General features: G+C 41.9%; 1 protein-coding gene across 1 annotated transcript in view; it reads right to left on the reverse strand.

Annotated features, from left to right (window-relative positions):
• Positions 1–4,904: 4,904 nt before the first annotated feature.
• The window catches only part of grin3b (glutamate ionotropic receptor NMDA type subunit 3B), a 40,202-nt gene continuing 31,419 nt past the window's right edge, over positions 4,905–13,687 (reverse strand). The window contains exons 3-9 of the mRNA XM_022764853.1: positions 11,797–12,889; positions 10,471–10,616; positions 8,101–8,216; positions 6,352–6,503; positions 6,062–6,226; positions 5,762–5,829; positions 4,905–5,634 (exon numbers count right to left, since the gene is read on the reverse strand). Of these exons, the coding sequence (XP_022620574.1) occupies positions 4,905–5,634; positions 5,762–5,829; positions 6,062–6,226; positions 6,352–6,503; positions 8,101–8,216; positions 10,471–10,616; positions 11,797–12,889 (2,470 nt within the window). The remainder of the gene's footprint in view (positions 5,635–5,761; positions 5,830–6,061; positions 6,227–6,351; positions 6,504–8,100; positions 8,217–10,470; positions 10,617–11,796; positions 12,890–13,687) is intronic.

Here is a 13,687-nt window from a genome sequence, read left to right on the forward strand (position 1 = left end):
CTGATTACGGAGTGAATTTAATTTCTGTGAATTAACTATTTAATTTCTGTAAATTGATTTCTGAAAACCGGTATTGATGAGTTATTTAAGATGATGATGATGATATTTGTTTTAGTTGCTGACTGATATCTGAAAACCGGTATTGATGATTTATTTAAGATGATGATGATGATATTTGTTGCTGACTAAATTCTAAAGACCGGTATTAATGATTAATTTCTGATGATGAGGATATTTGTTTGTGGTTGCTGACTTATTTAATATATGAATATTGAGACACCTGGGTTATGTTATTTTTTGTAGCCCTGAAGTAAGCGAGCAGCTGGGGTTTTGTGCTCTCTCCAAAGGGAACTAATTTAAATAATTTAAACATTTGATAGGTTTAAGGTCGATTAACTTTTGCCTGTCTGGCGCCCAACCTTATTCTTTTTAGGAGAGGCAGCTTCTACGCTACAGCGTGACGAGCCGAGTCCGTAGACACCAAATTTGTGGACTTTGGATAAACTTTTTTTTTTTTAGATTAAAACGGAATTTAACGGTGTGCCACGGCAGCATATGGGAGACTACCCATGGCGGCCCTTCGGAAGGGAGCGACTCAGAAGGCTGGGGCTGACATATGTTACTCAGCGTGACGAGCCGAGTCCGTAGACACCAAACTTGTGGACTTTGGACAAACTTTTCTTTCAAGATTAAAACACAAAATTTAACGGTATACCAGGGCAGCATATGAGAGATGACCCATGGCGGACCTTCCAAAGGGAGCGACTCAGAAGGCTGGGGCTGACATATGTTACTCAGAATGAGGAGCCGAGTCCATACACACCGAATTTGTGGACTTTTGACAAACCTTTTTTTGTTTTATTAAAACACATTTTTATTAAACCGGCCGATAAGGGCAGCGTTGTGGTAGTTATGGAACGAGAGCAATATTTATGGGACGGATACAGACAAGTAAATGATACAAAGTATTAAATCCAATTTATCTGGACACCATCCCCATTGTACACCAAATTATTAATGAACTACATGAGAAAAAATGTATTAATTGAAAACAAAAGAATTACTTGATTGGTGATTCAGAACCCAGACCTAGATGTTTTTACATGTTGCCTAAGATACATAAGGACCCTGCTAAGTGGAGCAAGCCTTTTGAAATCCCCCCTGGTAGACCTATAGTGTCTGATTGTAGCAGTGAGACCTACAGGACAGCAGAGTTCCTGGACTTTTATCTGAATCCCCTGTCCACTACACACACCAGCTAAATTAGAGACACACATGATTTTATAGATAAGATGAAAAACTTACAGATTCCGGCAGATTCGATCCTGTTTACTATCGATATTGATAGTCTCTATACAAACATAGACATAAGAGAGGGCATTCAATCAGTGAAAAACATTTTTCTAAAAATTATGATAAAAAAAAGACCAGATAAAGAATTATTACAATTATTAGAGATTAACTTAACAAAAAATGATTTTAAATTCAATGGTGAGTATTTTTTTACAGATTAAGGGCACAGCAATGGGCAAGAAATTTGCGACCGCATATGCCAATATTTTTATGGCAGGTTGGGAAACAGGGGCCCTACAACAATGTGAAAAAAGACCCATCCACTATTATAGATATTTAGATGACATCTGGGGAGTATGGACACATTCAGAGGAGGATTTTAAGATTTTCCTGAACACTCTTAATAATTTTAAGTCGTCTATTAAATTAAAATCCACTTTAAATCACAATTCTATTGATTTCCTGGACACCATTTAAAGGACCCAAATTTAATGAAACCAATAAATTAGATTTTCTTTAAGGAGACGGATACTCATGCTTTGCTCCATGAGACCAGCTTTCACCCCAAACACACTTTTGTGGTTTTGGTCTAATCAAATCTCAATTATTACGGTTCCACAGGATCTGCACCCAAAATGAGGATTTTAAACAGGCCACTAGGGTGCTCTTCTCTGCTTTGGCCTGCAGGGGGTACTCCAGGACCTTCCTAAGAAACTCTTTCAAAAAGTTCCTCCAAATTACGCCCCATATTGTGTCGTCTATTATTCCTTTTATCACCACCTATTCGGCATCCACAGCGAAGCTGGTCAGCGAGATCAGGAACAACTTTGAAGACTCCAGGAAAGGAAGGGAGCTCCTCTACAACTACAGGATCATTGCTGCATTCAGAAAAAACAAGAATTTAAAGGATTACCTGGTGAAAGCCAAAATTAAACCATTAATTGATTCCAAATTAAAAGGTAAAACTGAATTGACAGCAGGTATGGCTTACTAATAAACAGAATAAAAATGTATATAAAATTGAGAATGAGGGAAATGTTTTATCCAAAAATTGTGTATATATTATAATAACAATGTGGGCTAAAATATGTTGGTGAGACGGGAAACACAATCTGAACCAGATTCACACAACATAGATACAATATTTGAAAAGGAAAGACATCCACACTCCGCTGGTTAAACACTTCATACAGCATGGCTGGCATTCAGTACAGGCCTCTGTCCTCCATGCAGTCCAAATTGGACAACAACCCAGAGACAGAGGACAGAGAGGACCTGGATTAGTAAATTGGGCACTAGATTCCCACAGGGACTTAATGAGAGCTAGGAGGGGGACTGCATGGGACTGGATGGAGTGTGCACAGATTGCACCACCGCGATTATTTCCTAATCCTAACCCTAACCCTAAACCTAAACCTAACCACACTTGTGACATAATCATGTGATTAAATGTAACATCTCAAAGTGTTTTTTAATGAAGTGATAATACGAAAAAATACTCTTCATTTGGTAACACCCTCATTTCCCTTTTAATTACAAACAGATAGGTCAGTGAATGCCTTACATCAGTACAAACAGACGGGTTAGTGAATGCCTCACAGTAGACGTCTTCACAGGACAAGAAGTCATTTAATGCTTCAAAGACAAATTTGTACACATAATGTAAAATCCTGCATAATCAATAAATCAATAAATTGACAGATGATTATGTTCTAATCAAATCAAACTGTTGAATGGATCAAATTAAAAATCAAAATAAAGAGAATGAGAGCTGATACTGCAGACTCTCAGGTCATGGTCTGACTTGGGTCCTGGATCAGGTGTCATCTCCCGAGTCAAGTGGACCACTGAAGAGCTCTACCTCAAAGCTCATCAGTACAAAGAAACGGGTCCTGAATACCTTACAGCATATCAGTACATGGAGACAGGTCCATAAACGTCTCACAACTCATCAGTACAAAGAAATGGGTCCATGAACGCCTCACAGCTCACCAGTACAAAGAGACGCAGTCCATGAACGTTTCACAGCTCACCAGTACAAAGAAACAGGTCCATGAACGCCTCCCAGCACATCAGTACATGGAGACCGGTCCATGAATGCCTCACAGAAACACAGGTCAGGAGGAAGACGTGGATTGAACCTGTGGAAACACCTGATTTCATCACACCTGCAGGAGACCTTAAAGGGGCAGTTAATCATTTTTTTAAACTTATAAATCCATGAATTTACTAATTATTAGCGATGTAATCAAGATGGCATAATTAATGGATTCAAATATATTATATTTAATATATTTTCAGTTAAAGAGCAAAAAATCTTTAAAAAGTAAATTTAGGAGTTCACTGCATTAATTCATGGACTGTTTAAAAACCCTTAAATTCATCACTAATTAACACGGTATAATCCATTAATTAAAACCCAAATTTGGTGTAAATGAATTTGCTTTTGAATGATTGTTACATTAATTAAAATCAATTGATATTTCATTATCTTATTATATTATCATCATTAGCTTGTATAACTGAAACCCTGCACATAATCCATTAAAATCCCATTAAACTATCTCAGTTAATAATGGATGAATAAATGGATTTTTATGGTAAAAAATAAAATAAAAGTGACTTTAGATGTTGACCTTCATTATAATGAAGATGGAAATTCATGCTTCTAAAACTAAGAAGAAATTCATTCAAAAATTAAGGTACTTAAATACTCCATTTTACTCTTCACCTCCACATAAAGAACAAACTCTTTTATTGCATTGACACATTATCATTAACAGACCTGTTGTGTTTGGTGCGTTTACTTCCTGTAGTTTTTTTTTTTTAAATCCTCCTGTTTTCGATGATGTTTGTTGCTAAGTCCAGTTTCTTAACCAGGATCAAAAAAGATCCTGGATCAATGTTAAACAGCTTTTATACACATAGAAAGGAGAAGTCATCAAAGTAGCAGCAGCAGGACCAACCACCTGCTTTAACCACAAACTGAACTAAAACTTAATAATTAGAAAATATATAAACATCTGAAAAAAGTATGCCTCTGGATTCTTTGAAGGCATTTTTATCTGAAGGTAAAACTCTGCTTTATTTTATATTTGACTATGAAAAGACCAACAATAATATATGTATTTAAATAAAATGAACAGCAATAGAATTTAATTTAATATAATAAAAGACAAACGTGTAAAATCTGGTAAAAACAAACAAACCTATTAAATCTGATTTTAAAAAAACAAATGTGTTTAAAAAAATGTAATTCTGGTAAAGAAAAAAAGTGTGATTTGTACTAATAAGGACTTTTCAATACCTTTGAACCTCACAGATAATCCAATGGAATCTTAATTTTCTCCTGAACATTAATTTATTTGTAAAGGAAATCAATGGGATTTTATGCATTGTTATTCTCTATTCAGGTAATGGTTAAAATGTCAATAAAAATGATGAATATGACTTGGATGTTTAAAATATGGCTGTGTGTTGATAGTGATGGTTATTAATTATAATATAAATAATGTGTTTGAATTGTCTGTTCTTTGTGGTTGATTTATCAAATCTCAACTGATTAAAATGGCCGCTGTGTGAAGAGGGTCATGTGACCCATACAGAGATCATCAGCTCCTCAGATTGGTAACTCTGCTGTGAAGGGGTCGGACTTTGGACAGGACTTTGTGAGGCGGATCTGTCATGGTCGTGACACACTTTGTGTTGGCAGGGAGGGGTTTTGCAGACGCAACGGTGGGTAAGAGGCTGGGCATGGCTCCTGTCTTCATCGTCATTGTCACCATTGCTGTCGTGGTTGCTGGAGTCAGGTTGTTTGTCACGGTGGCGACGGGTTTTGCCAGAGTGGTCTGGATCTCAGCCCTCCTGGCCAAAGCTGTCCTCAGCTTCTCCCTCATCTGGTCGATCTGGTCTTGGAGCGCCTGCAGCTCACCAGGCTGGGGCGGGGCCACTTCAGGAGGAGGGGATACAGTTGCAGAAGGAGGAGCAGCAGAATAAGTGGAAGAAGTAGAGGAGGACGATGACGGGAGGGAGAGCACGAGGCTGGCAAATGAAGCCACCGGTCCTCCATTCTCACACACTCTGTTGCTTGGCCCTGCATTCGGCTTGGCTGACCCCTCACCTTTAGCCCCGCCTCCCTTGGTGTCGGAGGCTGCGATGCGAGCGAGCAGGCGGCGGGTGTTGAGGGTCTCCAGGTTGAAGTGAACTCGTCTGAAGTCTCGGGCATCCTTCATGGCGGCGGTGGTCGCATCCTTACTGGTTTCGTTGTTCCACTTGGCCGAGACTCCAGGAGCCGGGGGGGCAGGGGGGCCATGAGAGGGCTGAGGCTTCAGCAGGTTACAGCTGAACACAAACAGAGAAACATCTGTCACCTCAGACACACGGACAGGACCATGTGATACGGCCAAAAGCCTAAAAATGAAAAAGCCAACAAGTGGACCTTGAGGTCAGACAGGATCAGTTTCATCACCTTTTTTCTTTCTCCACTCGCTGCCTCTTCACATCTTCGTACGTCATGTTCAGAGCTCGATGGATTTTCTGTCAAACACACAAACATTCTGTTAGTTGGTTCCACTGAAGAACCTCAGCAGAACCTCTCTGTGCACTTCTGATCTTTTTAATATAACCTGTAATGTTAGTGTTACTGTTAGCAGCCATGCTACAGCTAACTGTTAGCTGTGTGTCAGCTAACATGGAGCAAACTGTTTGTCAGAGTGTTTGTGGATGAATGAGTTCACACTACAGCAACTGACACACAACTGACTCTCACCTGTGAGGTGTGCAGCCAGTACTTGAGGTTCTGTCGGCGGCGGATGTGTGGCAGGATGAGGCGGTAGAAACCATGTTCACCTGCCAGAGTTAGCAAAGCTCCGCCCACTCCAAAACACAACAACACAAAGAGTCCTGAGAAGTGACTGATCCCCATCTGAAGAGTCTGACAGAGACAGAAGAAGAAGAGACTGAAGCGTCTTACAGAGCCTGAACACAGACACACATAGACATGGAGAAACACATATGGTTTTAACATAGCAATGGTTTATATAATTCATGTAGACTGACCTCAGTGACAGCGAACACTCTGTTCCCACAGGGAACCACTTTGTACCACTTGTCGTGCAGCAGGTCCATGTATCCCTCTGATTTGTATCTGCTGATGAACTCTGAGATGTTGGATGTCAGAGGAGAGTTCTGAGGCAGGCCAATACCATAACCTTGAGAAAAACATCAATAATCAAGCAACAACGGGCAACCATTTTGTTTACAGTGACAAAATTACATGCTAAGCTAGGCTAGCAGTTTCCCCGGCTTCCGGTCTTTGTGCTAAGATAGGCCAGCAGACCTGTCTGCTTTTTAAATGTGAAACATGTTACTGTGCGTCTGCAGAGAAAACTAGAGTCAGCAAATCCCTAATAATCTGATTATCGCAGATCCAGGTACTGTCCTGTCTCATGGTTTAGTGCTGTCTGTCTCTCTGTCTGGACATTTTCACCTTCCTCCTTCCTGTGCTTCAGTAGTTTTAGAATTATTCCTCTGAACTGACAGTTAACATGTAAAATGTGCAGTATAAAAAAAATATCTAAAAATCCATTCTATGGTAATCTTCAACATATCTTCCATTAACTGACTCACTCCAGTGACAGAGCCTCAGTGTTTTTAATCTTCCTGGTTCAGAGGCAGGAACTTGGTCTTGAGGAGCTGTAGCATTTATTAAACAACTTAATGGACATACATCACACTGCTATGTTCACAGCTATACAGCTAACTAAATAAACTAAATAAATCTGTGTCTCTAGCTTGTCTGCACATGCCTTTAATTCTGCAATATCAGAACTGATCTCAGAACAGTAGAAGCTGAGTCAGACTGACAAGCTAACTGTTTGGCTATCACTAACAAAGATCAGGGATTATCCTCAATGAGTAAACCTCTGAGAAAGGCTGCTGTCCTCTCCGGCTGACAAGCTCCAGTCTTTGTCAACGGGACATGTTCACACCCGCGAACATGACAGAAAGAATAGGTACAACGCCTAGAAGTCAAGCTAGCTTTCAGAGACAATACCCTGCTGCCACCACAAGAGGGTGTTAATGACATTATGGATGAAAAAGGCATCAGATCCTTTCATTAGATGTAAGAAGAGACATCTCTTCAGTATGGTTCTGTGTCTATTTTTAGCTGTAGCTGGGTAAACACTGCATCATGAAGATATAATGCATGAATGAATTCTCCTATTCTCCTATTACTGTTATTATAATTAAATATGAAAATAGCATTATTTATCATTTGTGTAAGGAATTTGTGTATTGCATTAACAGTACATCTTGTACTAATAATCTTCTACTAACATTATAATGGAGAGCACACTGATTTCATTGTGTCCTCCAATGAAAAGACCCCCCCCCCCCCCCCGCCCTTCATCCCCCCACCCCCAACAGAGACAAAAAGCCTCTGAAGGAGGAAACGGTTCAGTGTGAATCTTTAAACCGTTTAACTGAAAGGGAGTCTGTTGCTCTCATCTGACTGGTCGAGATGTTGTTGATGATGAAACTTCATGAAACATGTTTCAGAGAGAAAAAAACTATCAAAACCAAAAGGAAGTGAACTGAAGATAAGTGCACAAACACCCACGCAGGCACCACCATAACCCCACCAACATAAATCCTGAAACCAGGTCTGAACCCCCAAACACACAATTGAAGGTTTGACCCACAATAAGGGACCGTAAATGTCTTCACTGTCCAAAAATGTCCCAATGTCTAAACCTTCCCCTGGTCCTTACAAAGACACAAGAACAGCAGCATAAACACAGTTACCTTCGATGGCGAACGGTTTCCCAACAGTCGCCAATTTACAGTCGGTGTCAATGGAAACTTCATAGTCCAGCAGAGCTTTGTCCATGATGAAGGCATCGAGATGAGGAGGATCTGTCCTTCAACACAGAGAGACACATTACTACAGCGACCGGCAAGACTCCTTTTCTTTTAGAAACTGTGAACAACAACTACTGTCTAATACAGAGCAACATAGTTACTATAGCAACACATAGCAACTCTGTTGACAGTTGACACTGGCAACAGCAGCAACATTGTAACTTTGGTCAGATTGAAGGACTGAACCTCACTGAACTCCATGTCTATGTGGAAACAAACACCTGCTCACCTGCTCAGGTGTGTCAAGTGTGAGCAGCCAATCACACCCAGGTGTCTCTCCTGCAGCCAATCAGCTTTCTGCTCTGTCAGACAGTGACTCTGGTGTTTTTATGGAATTTCAGGATCTGATCTAAGATCCGTGGCTCTTCAGACAGACCTGGAGTCTGTTACCCTGGAAATCAAACATGAAAAGACTCTCCTCTGCCTGCGATTGGCTGAGTTCTTACATAGACAACGTTGTGATTGGGTGAAATTTCAGAAAGTTCAGATCTCGGGTCAGCTGTTATCATCAACACAAACAGAAAAGGGAAATAACTGAAGTGTTGCTAACCTGGAACCAAATATAATGTGTGTGTGTGTGTGTGTGTGTGTGTGTGTGTGTGTGTGTGTGTATCTGTCTGTGTGTGTGTCTGTCTGTGTGAGCAGAGAGGATTATGGGTGATGAGACTCATCGACATGTTAAAACAGTAACATACATCCCAATGATTTCTGTTCTTCAGCTCCACTGGATTCTGTTTATTTACATATTATATTAGTTCACATTCAGTCAAACTTTCCCAATAACGGCAGCTGTGATCAGCTCCTGTCTGCAGTGTATCATGATGTTCAGACAACTATCTGTCATGGTCTCAGCCTGGAGGCTCCAGGGTTTTGGTTTTTTGGACTTTCTTGATTTAGTTTTCTGTGTTTTTGGTATTTTCTAGTGTCTAGTTTAGTCTTCCCTGTCTTGTGCTCTGTTTCCCCGTGCACTTCCTGTTGTATTTTGTAATTTGTTTCCTTGTGTGTCTCAGTGTTTTGCTTCCTGTCTTGGTCCTGTTTCTCTGTGTGGTGATTGTGTGCCCCGACCTAATGTGTTTCACCTGTGTTCAATCACCCTTGCGTCCCTTGTCTATATAGTCTTTGTGCTCCCCTTTGTCTGTGTCGGTTCGTCTGTTAATTCTGGGTTTGTTTACATCGTCTGTTCATGTTTATTATTTTTGTAAATAAACCTGTCTGCACCATCTCCCATGTGTTGGCTGCAATTGGGTCCACCCCTACCTACCACCAAACCGTGACACTATCACTGGATCACTGTGATACTAAAGGAATCTTAAAAACAGGAGGATTCTCAGTAAAGTTCTCCAGCCTCTGTATAAAGCTGGTCCAGGTCTGGAGTGTGTATGAGTGTGACCCGAGGGTTCAAGGCTACACCTCTTCTAAAAGGTAGTCACCCAGCCACCCTGTATCCTGGCTCCTCAGGAGCTACAGGGAACTTGAGCTTCAAATTTACTGAGCCTCGCCACCATCACAGCAAATAAACTACTTTCATTACATGTGTCATTATTACTAGAGGAGGCAGAGGAATAACTAAACATAAGACACACCAAGCAGAGAGAGAGAGAGAGATGGAGAGAAGTCGTCGCTGACTGCTTAAGAGGTGCGCAGATCTGAATATCATATAAACACCAGAAACACAGAAAATGAGACAATGCTCTAACTGCAGTGCAATAATAAAAGCCCTGTTAAGACACACAGGGTTTCTTTCAACTGAAACACCAGAAGGCTTTTAATCTCAAATGTTTACAGGAAGTGTAACATTTGTATTAATGTGTAATGTAGTAACTTTAACATGGGTGGATCAAAATGTGGCTTCATACTAAAATAGCTCTATGACCAACTTCCAGGTAAATGAAGCCCTGCCCCATTGTTGCAGTCCAGGCAAAAAGACGACAAATCTAGCGAAAGTTGACAACAATGCAAGTGCAAACACCTGTCCAAACTGTTAGCAACAGTTTATTTTGAAAGAGCAACAGCCAATTAGGAAACTCCCACTCATCACATGGCATTTGGCTGACCAATGGTGGAAATATGGTCACTCAACTATGATCAGTCAGTCAGTCAATCAGTCACTCAGTTGCTCAGTCAAAAACTACATGAAGACATAAAAACAAAGTCGTCAACACTAAATGGTGACATCATATCTGAACTGGGTAGAACCACACACAGATCTATGACTGTGACTCTAGAACCATCAGGTGGCATTTGTCCTCTTACTTGAGGGTGGCAACTCCTTCAGGTGTGGTTGGTTCGTTGAAGCGTCTCATGTACTCGTGCATCTCTGGAAAACTCTTCTTCATGTAATCCTCAGCGCTGCTCTCCCTCACTGTCCCAAAACGAAAACCCCGGGATGGGTGGTGCAGCTGACACACCACCGAGAAAGAAGAAGAATAAGAAGAAGAAGAAGAAGAAGAAGAAGAAGAAGAAGAAATGAATGTTCAGTCTCAGTAAATTCAGTCAGACTGATGTGCCTTTGACTAAAGGTCACTCTGCTGTGATGGAAAAATGCAGAAAATGAAATGATGAAAAAAGTGAGCGAACAGATCACGTCTGTGTAAATGATTCTGGGGTTGGTTACATGGTGTCATCCTCTCCACGTCTAATGAAAACCCTGCAGCATGAGTCTCTGTCTCTTCATACAGACTTTGTGTTTTTGTGGTTGCAAACTGACGTCCTCCACATATAGAAACTTGATCAATAATAAAAACAAGTTCATTTCATCTCGTTGATGTTTGATATAAGCAGAAACGGAGTTTGAGTCGGAGTATGGGGCTAGAACAGTGACAGTAACATTGTGACATTGAAAATCAAAGTTCGCATTGAAAACAAAACCTGAATTGAAAAAGGAAACAGTGGCATTGAAAAAGTTGTATTGAAAAAATTGTTTTGACTATATAAGATGGTAACAACATGTTTAACAAGCAGCTGCAGTATATCTAAGCTGTGCACATTGAAAATAGAAAGCTAATCACACACAGATGGACATGCAGTTAACCACCCCCCCTCCAGCTCCCAGCAGCCCCGGCTGTATAAAAACTCACAGACGTGTTTTATGCTTCAATCAGCTGCTGAATTAAAAGTGTAATTAGGGCGAGGCAGGCAATCCACAGAACAAATTTAATCTGCAATTATTTCACAACATGAAGCAGAAAGTGAATGAATAGAGAGTCCTGGTGTCCTCATCCAGTCTCTCTTTCCTTACTTCCGGCCTCCTCTCCGCTGTCTGATTTAGATGAAAACACCCTGAAAATATTTGAAACGATTACGATGAACATCAGCCAGAAAACACCGGAGCAGCTTGGACCTGGTGCCAGGGCTGAGAGAGGCTCCATAACACCTGCTTTTGGTTGCTGTTTGATGATGATGACATCATCAGGTGCAAAAGTCCAGCCAATAGCAGATGGACAGTTCAGCACCTACGTTCACCTGTAGGCGTCAGGATTCACACAGGTTTGGTTTATATGAAATATTAAACTTTGGTTCTGTTCTGGGCAACAGAAACATGAAATCTAAAGAATATAAAACCAGATGTCATTATCCCACCTTGGCGTCGTGGATCCCTGAGACCTCCTCGAAGGTCTTTTCTCCCACCATGACGGCGGCGAGGTTGGCGGTGTAGCTGGACAGCACCAGCAGGCAAAAAATGGCCCACAGGTTCATCAGGAACCGACCTGTCCAGCACTTTGGCGTCTTGGAAGAGACAGTGCGTCCGAACAAGATGGCGTAGCACAGGTTCAGAGCCGATGAGTATGAGAACACCCTCATCCTGTTGCGACCGTGAGGCGTCATGCCAAACGGACTATTCCACTCGTACAATGTGAGGAAGAGCGCTGTGATGTGCAGCGCCAGGAAGATGCCCACCCACATGGACCAATGCAGGGGCCACATGAAGGCTCCAATCGGGGCCGCCGTGTCCTTACTTCGAACCAGGATGCCCAGGCTGGTGGAGAAGAAGGGCGAGGTGAAGTCGATCACCTGACTCCGAGCTGAGTTGATGCTGAAGGAGGTGACAGCCATCTCCGCTAGTCCATTCAGAAGATCCCCCACCAGCCCAGTCCAGCGCCCCCCCTTCCACGCGCCGTACTTCCCATCTCCAACAATGTAAAGGTCATACTCAAAGCCGAGGTCCTCAGCCAGCTTCTCCAGCAGGTCAATGCAGTATCCATAGCAACACTTGCTGTACTGGGCAGGCAGGAAGCTGCCATTCCCAGCTGCCACCTCCCTGAAGAACCTCTCCAAAGTCTCTGAGTTGTTGGTCCCAGCATCCAGGCAGAACTGACCAGCAGGGCAACTGCCTTCATCGTCCACGTCCCGCGTGAACACAAAAGGATGTTCCACTAGAGTCACCACCCGGACTCGACTCCCTGCCACCGGCATTCCCGCCCTCCAGCGGCCCCTGGTCCTCCCACCCGTCCCCTCTGTCCTGTGCCGATGTATGGGTCCCTGCCAGACCCCCTGGTCTTCCACCTGCAGCTGACCCCCTTCCCAGCTGCCAACCGTCACCCAGGTGGGTTGACCAAGAGCATCCCGCCGCAGGCTCCAGATGTGAAACCGCTTTGAGGTGAGGACCTGAGACTGGTTCTGGTGGACTCGGACCGGACCCGTCAGACCAGAGAAAGATGTGTTGAACAGAAACCTGCAGGAAAAGAAAACACAACAGGTATAACACAGACCAGCTGGAGGCAGATCCTCGGGGTGGAGGTGTTGCTTCATTGGTTGATCAGTGCAAAACGTTGTGAGTTTTCACATCGCAGAGAACAAAACTGATATACAAAAAAGTTTTCATTTGGTAATAATGGCAGCGTAAATAAATCATGATAAAGTTTTTCTAGAAGATCCCCTAATTCTGAGAATTCAGTTTCTCTATGAAATTCTATGTTTATTAAAATTTGTCTCCAAAACAGTAAACATATCATATGGAGAGATCAGACCTAGGCTGCTTTACCTTAAACCTTATACTCTGCCCCTGAACACAACGTACACTATGTATCTAATATTTCCCATGAATAACCTCAGCCTCACTGAATATAGAAACTTGAGGGTGATTCGTCCATTTTTTTGGTGTTAACAGGACAGAGACAAGAAACTTGGACTCATCTTCAAATTAGAAACTACAGTCTGTCAAAAATGCATCACCCCTTCTCTCTGGTCTTCAGAGTTTATACTGTTTTCTGAGGACCTGAGATCTGCTCAGACCCTTATTTCTTTTAAAGGTTGTATTAAAAATCACATTACCTTTATAAGTGAATAATCTAGATGTGAGTATTGCAGTACATTGTTGATGTAGATGATGTCAAGTTTTATGTTAACTGGACCCAAATGCATATGCACGTAAATACTGGAAGGTGGAGTGAAATGACTTTACTGATGAAAAAACTGCCCAAAATTTACAGGCTTGTCAAACAAAAATTCAAGGCAAAACTGGTAGAAACGA

This window comes from Seriola dumerili, unplaced genomic scaffold (assembly GCF_002260705.1).
Source record: "Seriola dumerili isolate Sdu_G_001 unplaced genomic scaffold, Sdu_1.0 BDQW01000592.1, whole genome shotgun sequence".
Taxonomy (NCBI): domain Eukaryota; kingdom Metazoa; phylum Chordata; class Actinopteri; order Carangiformes; family Carangidae; genus Seriola; species Seriola dumerili.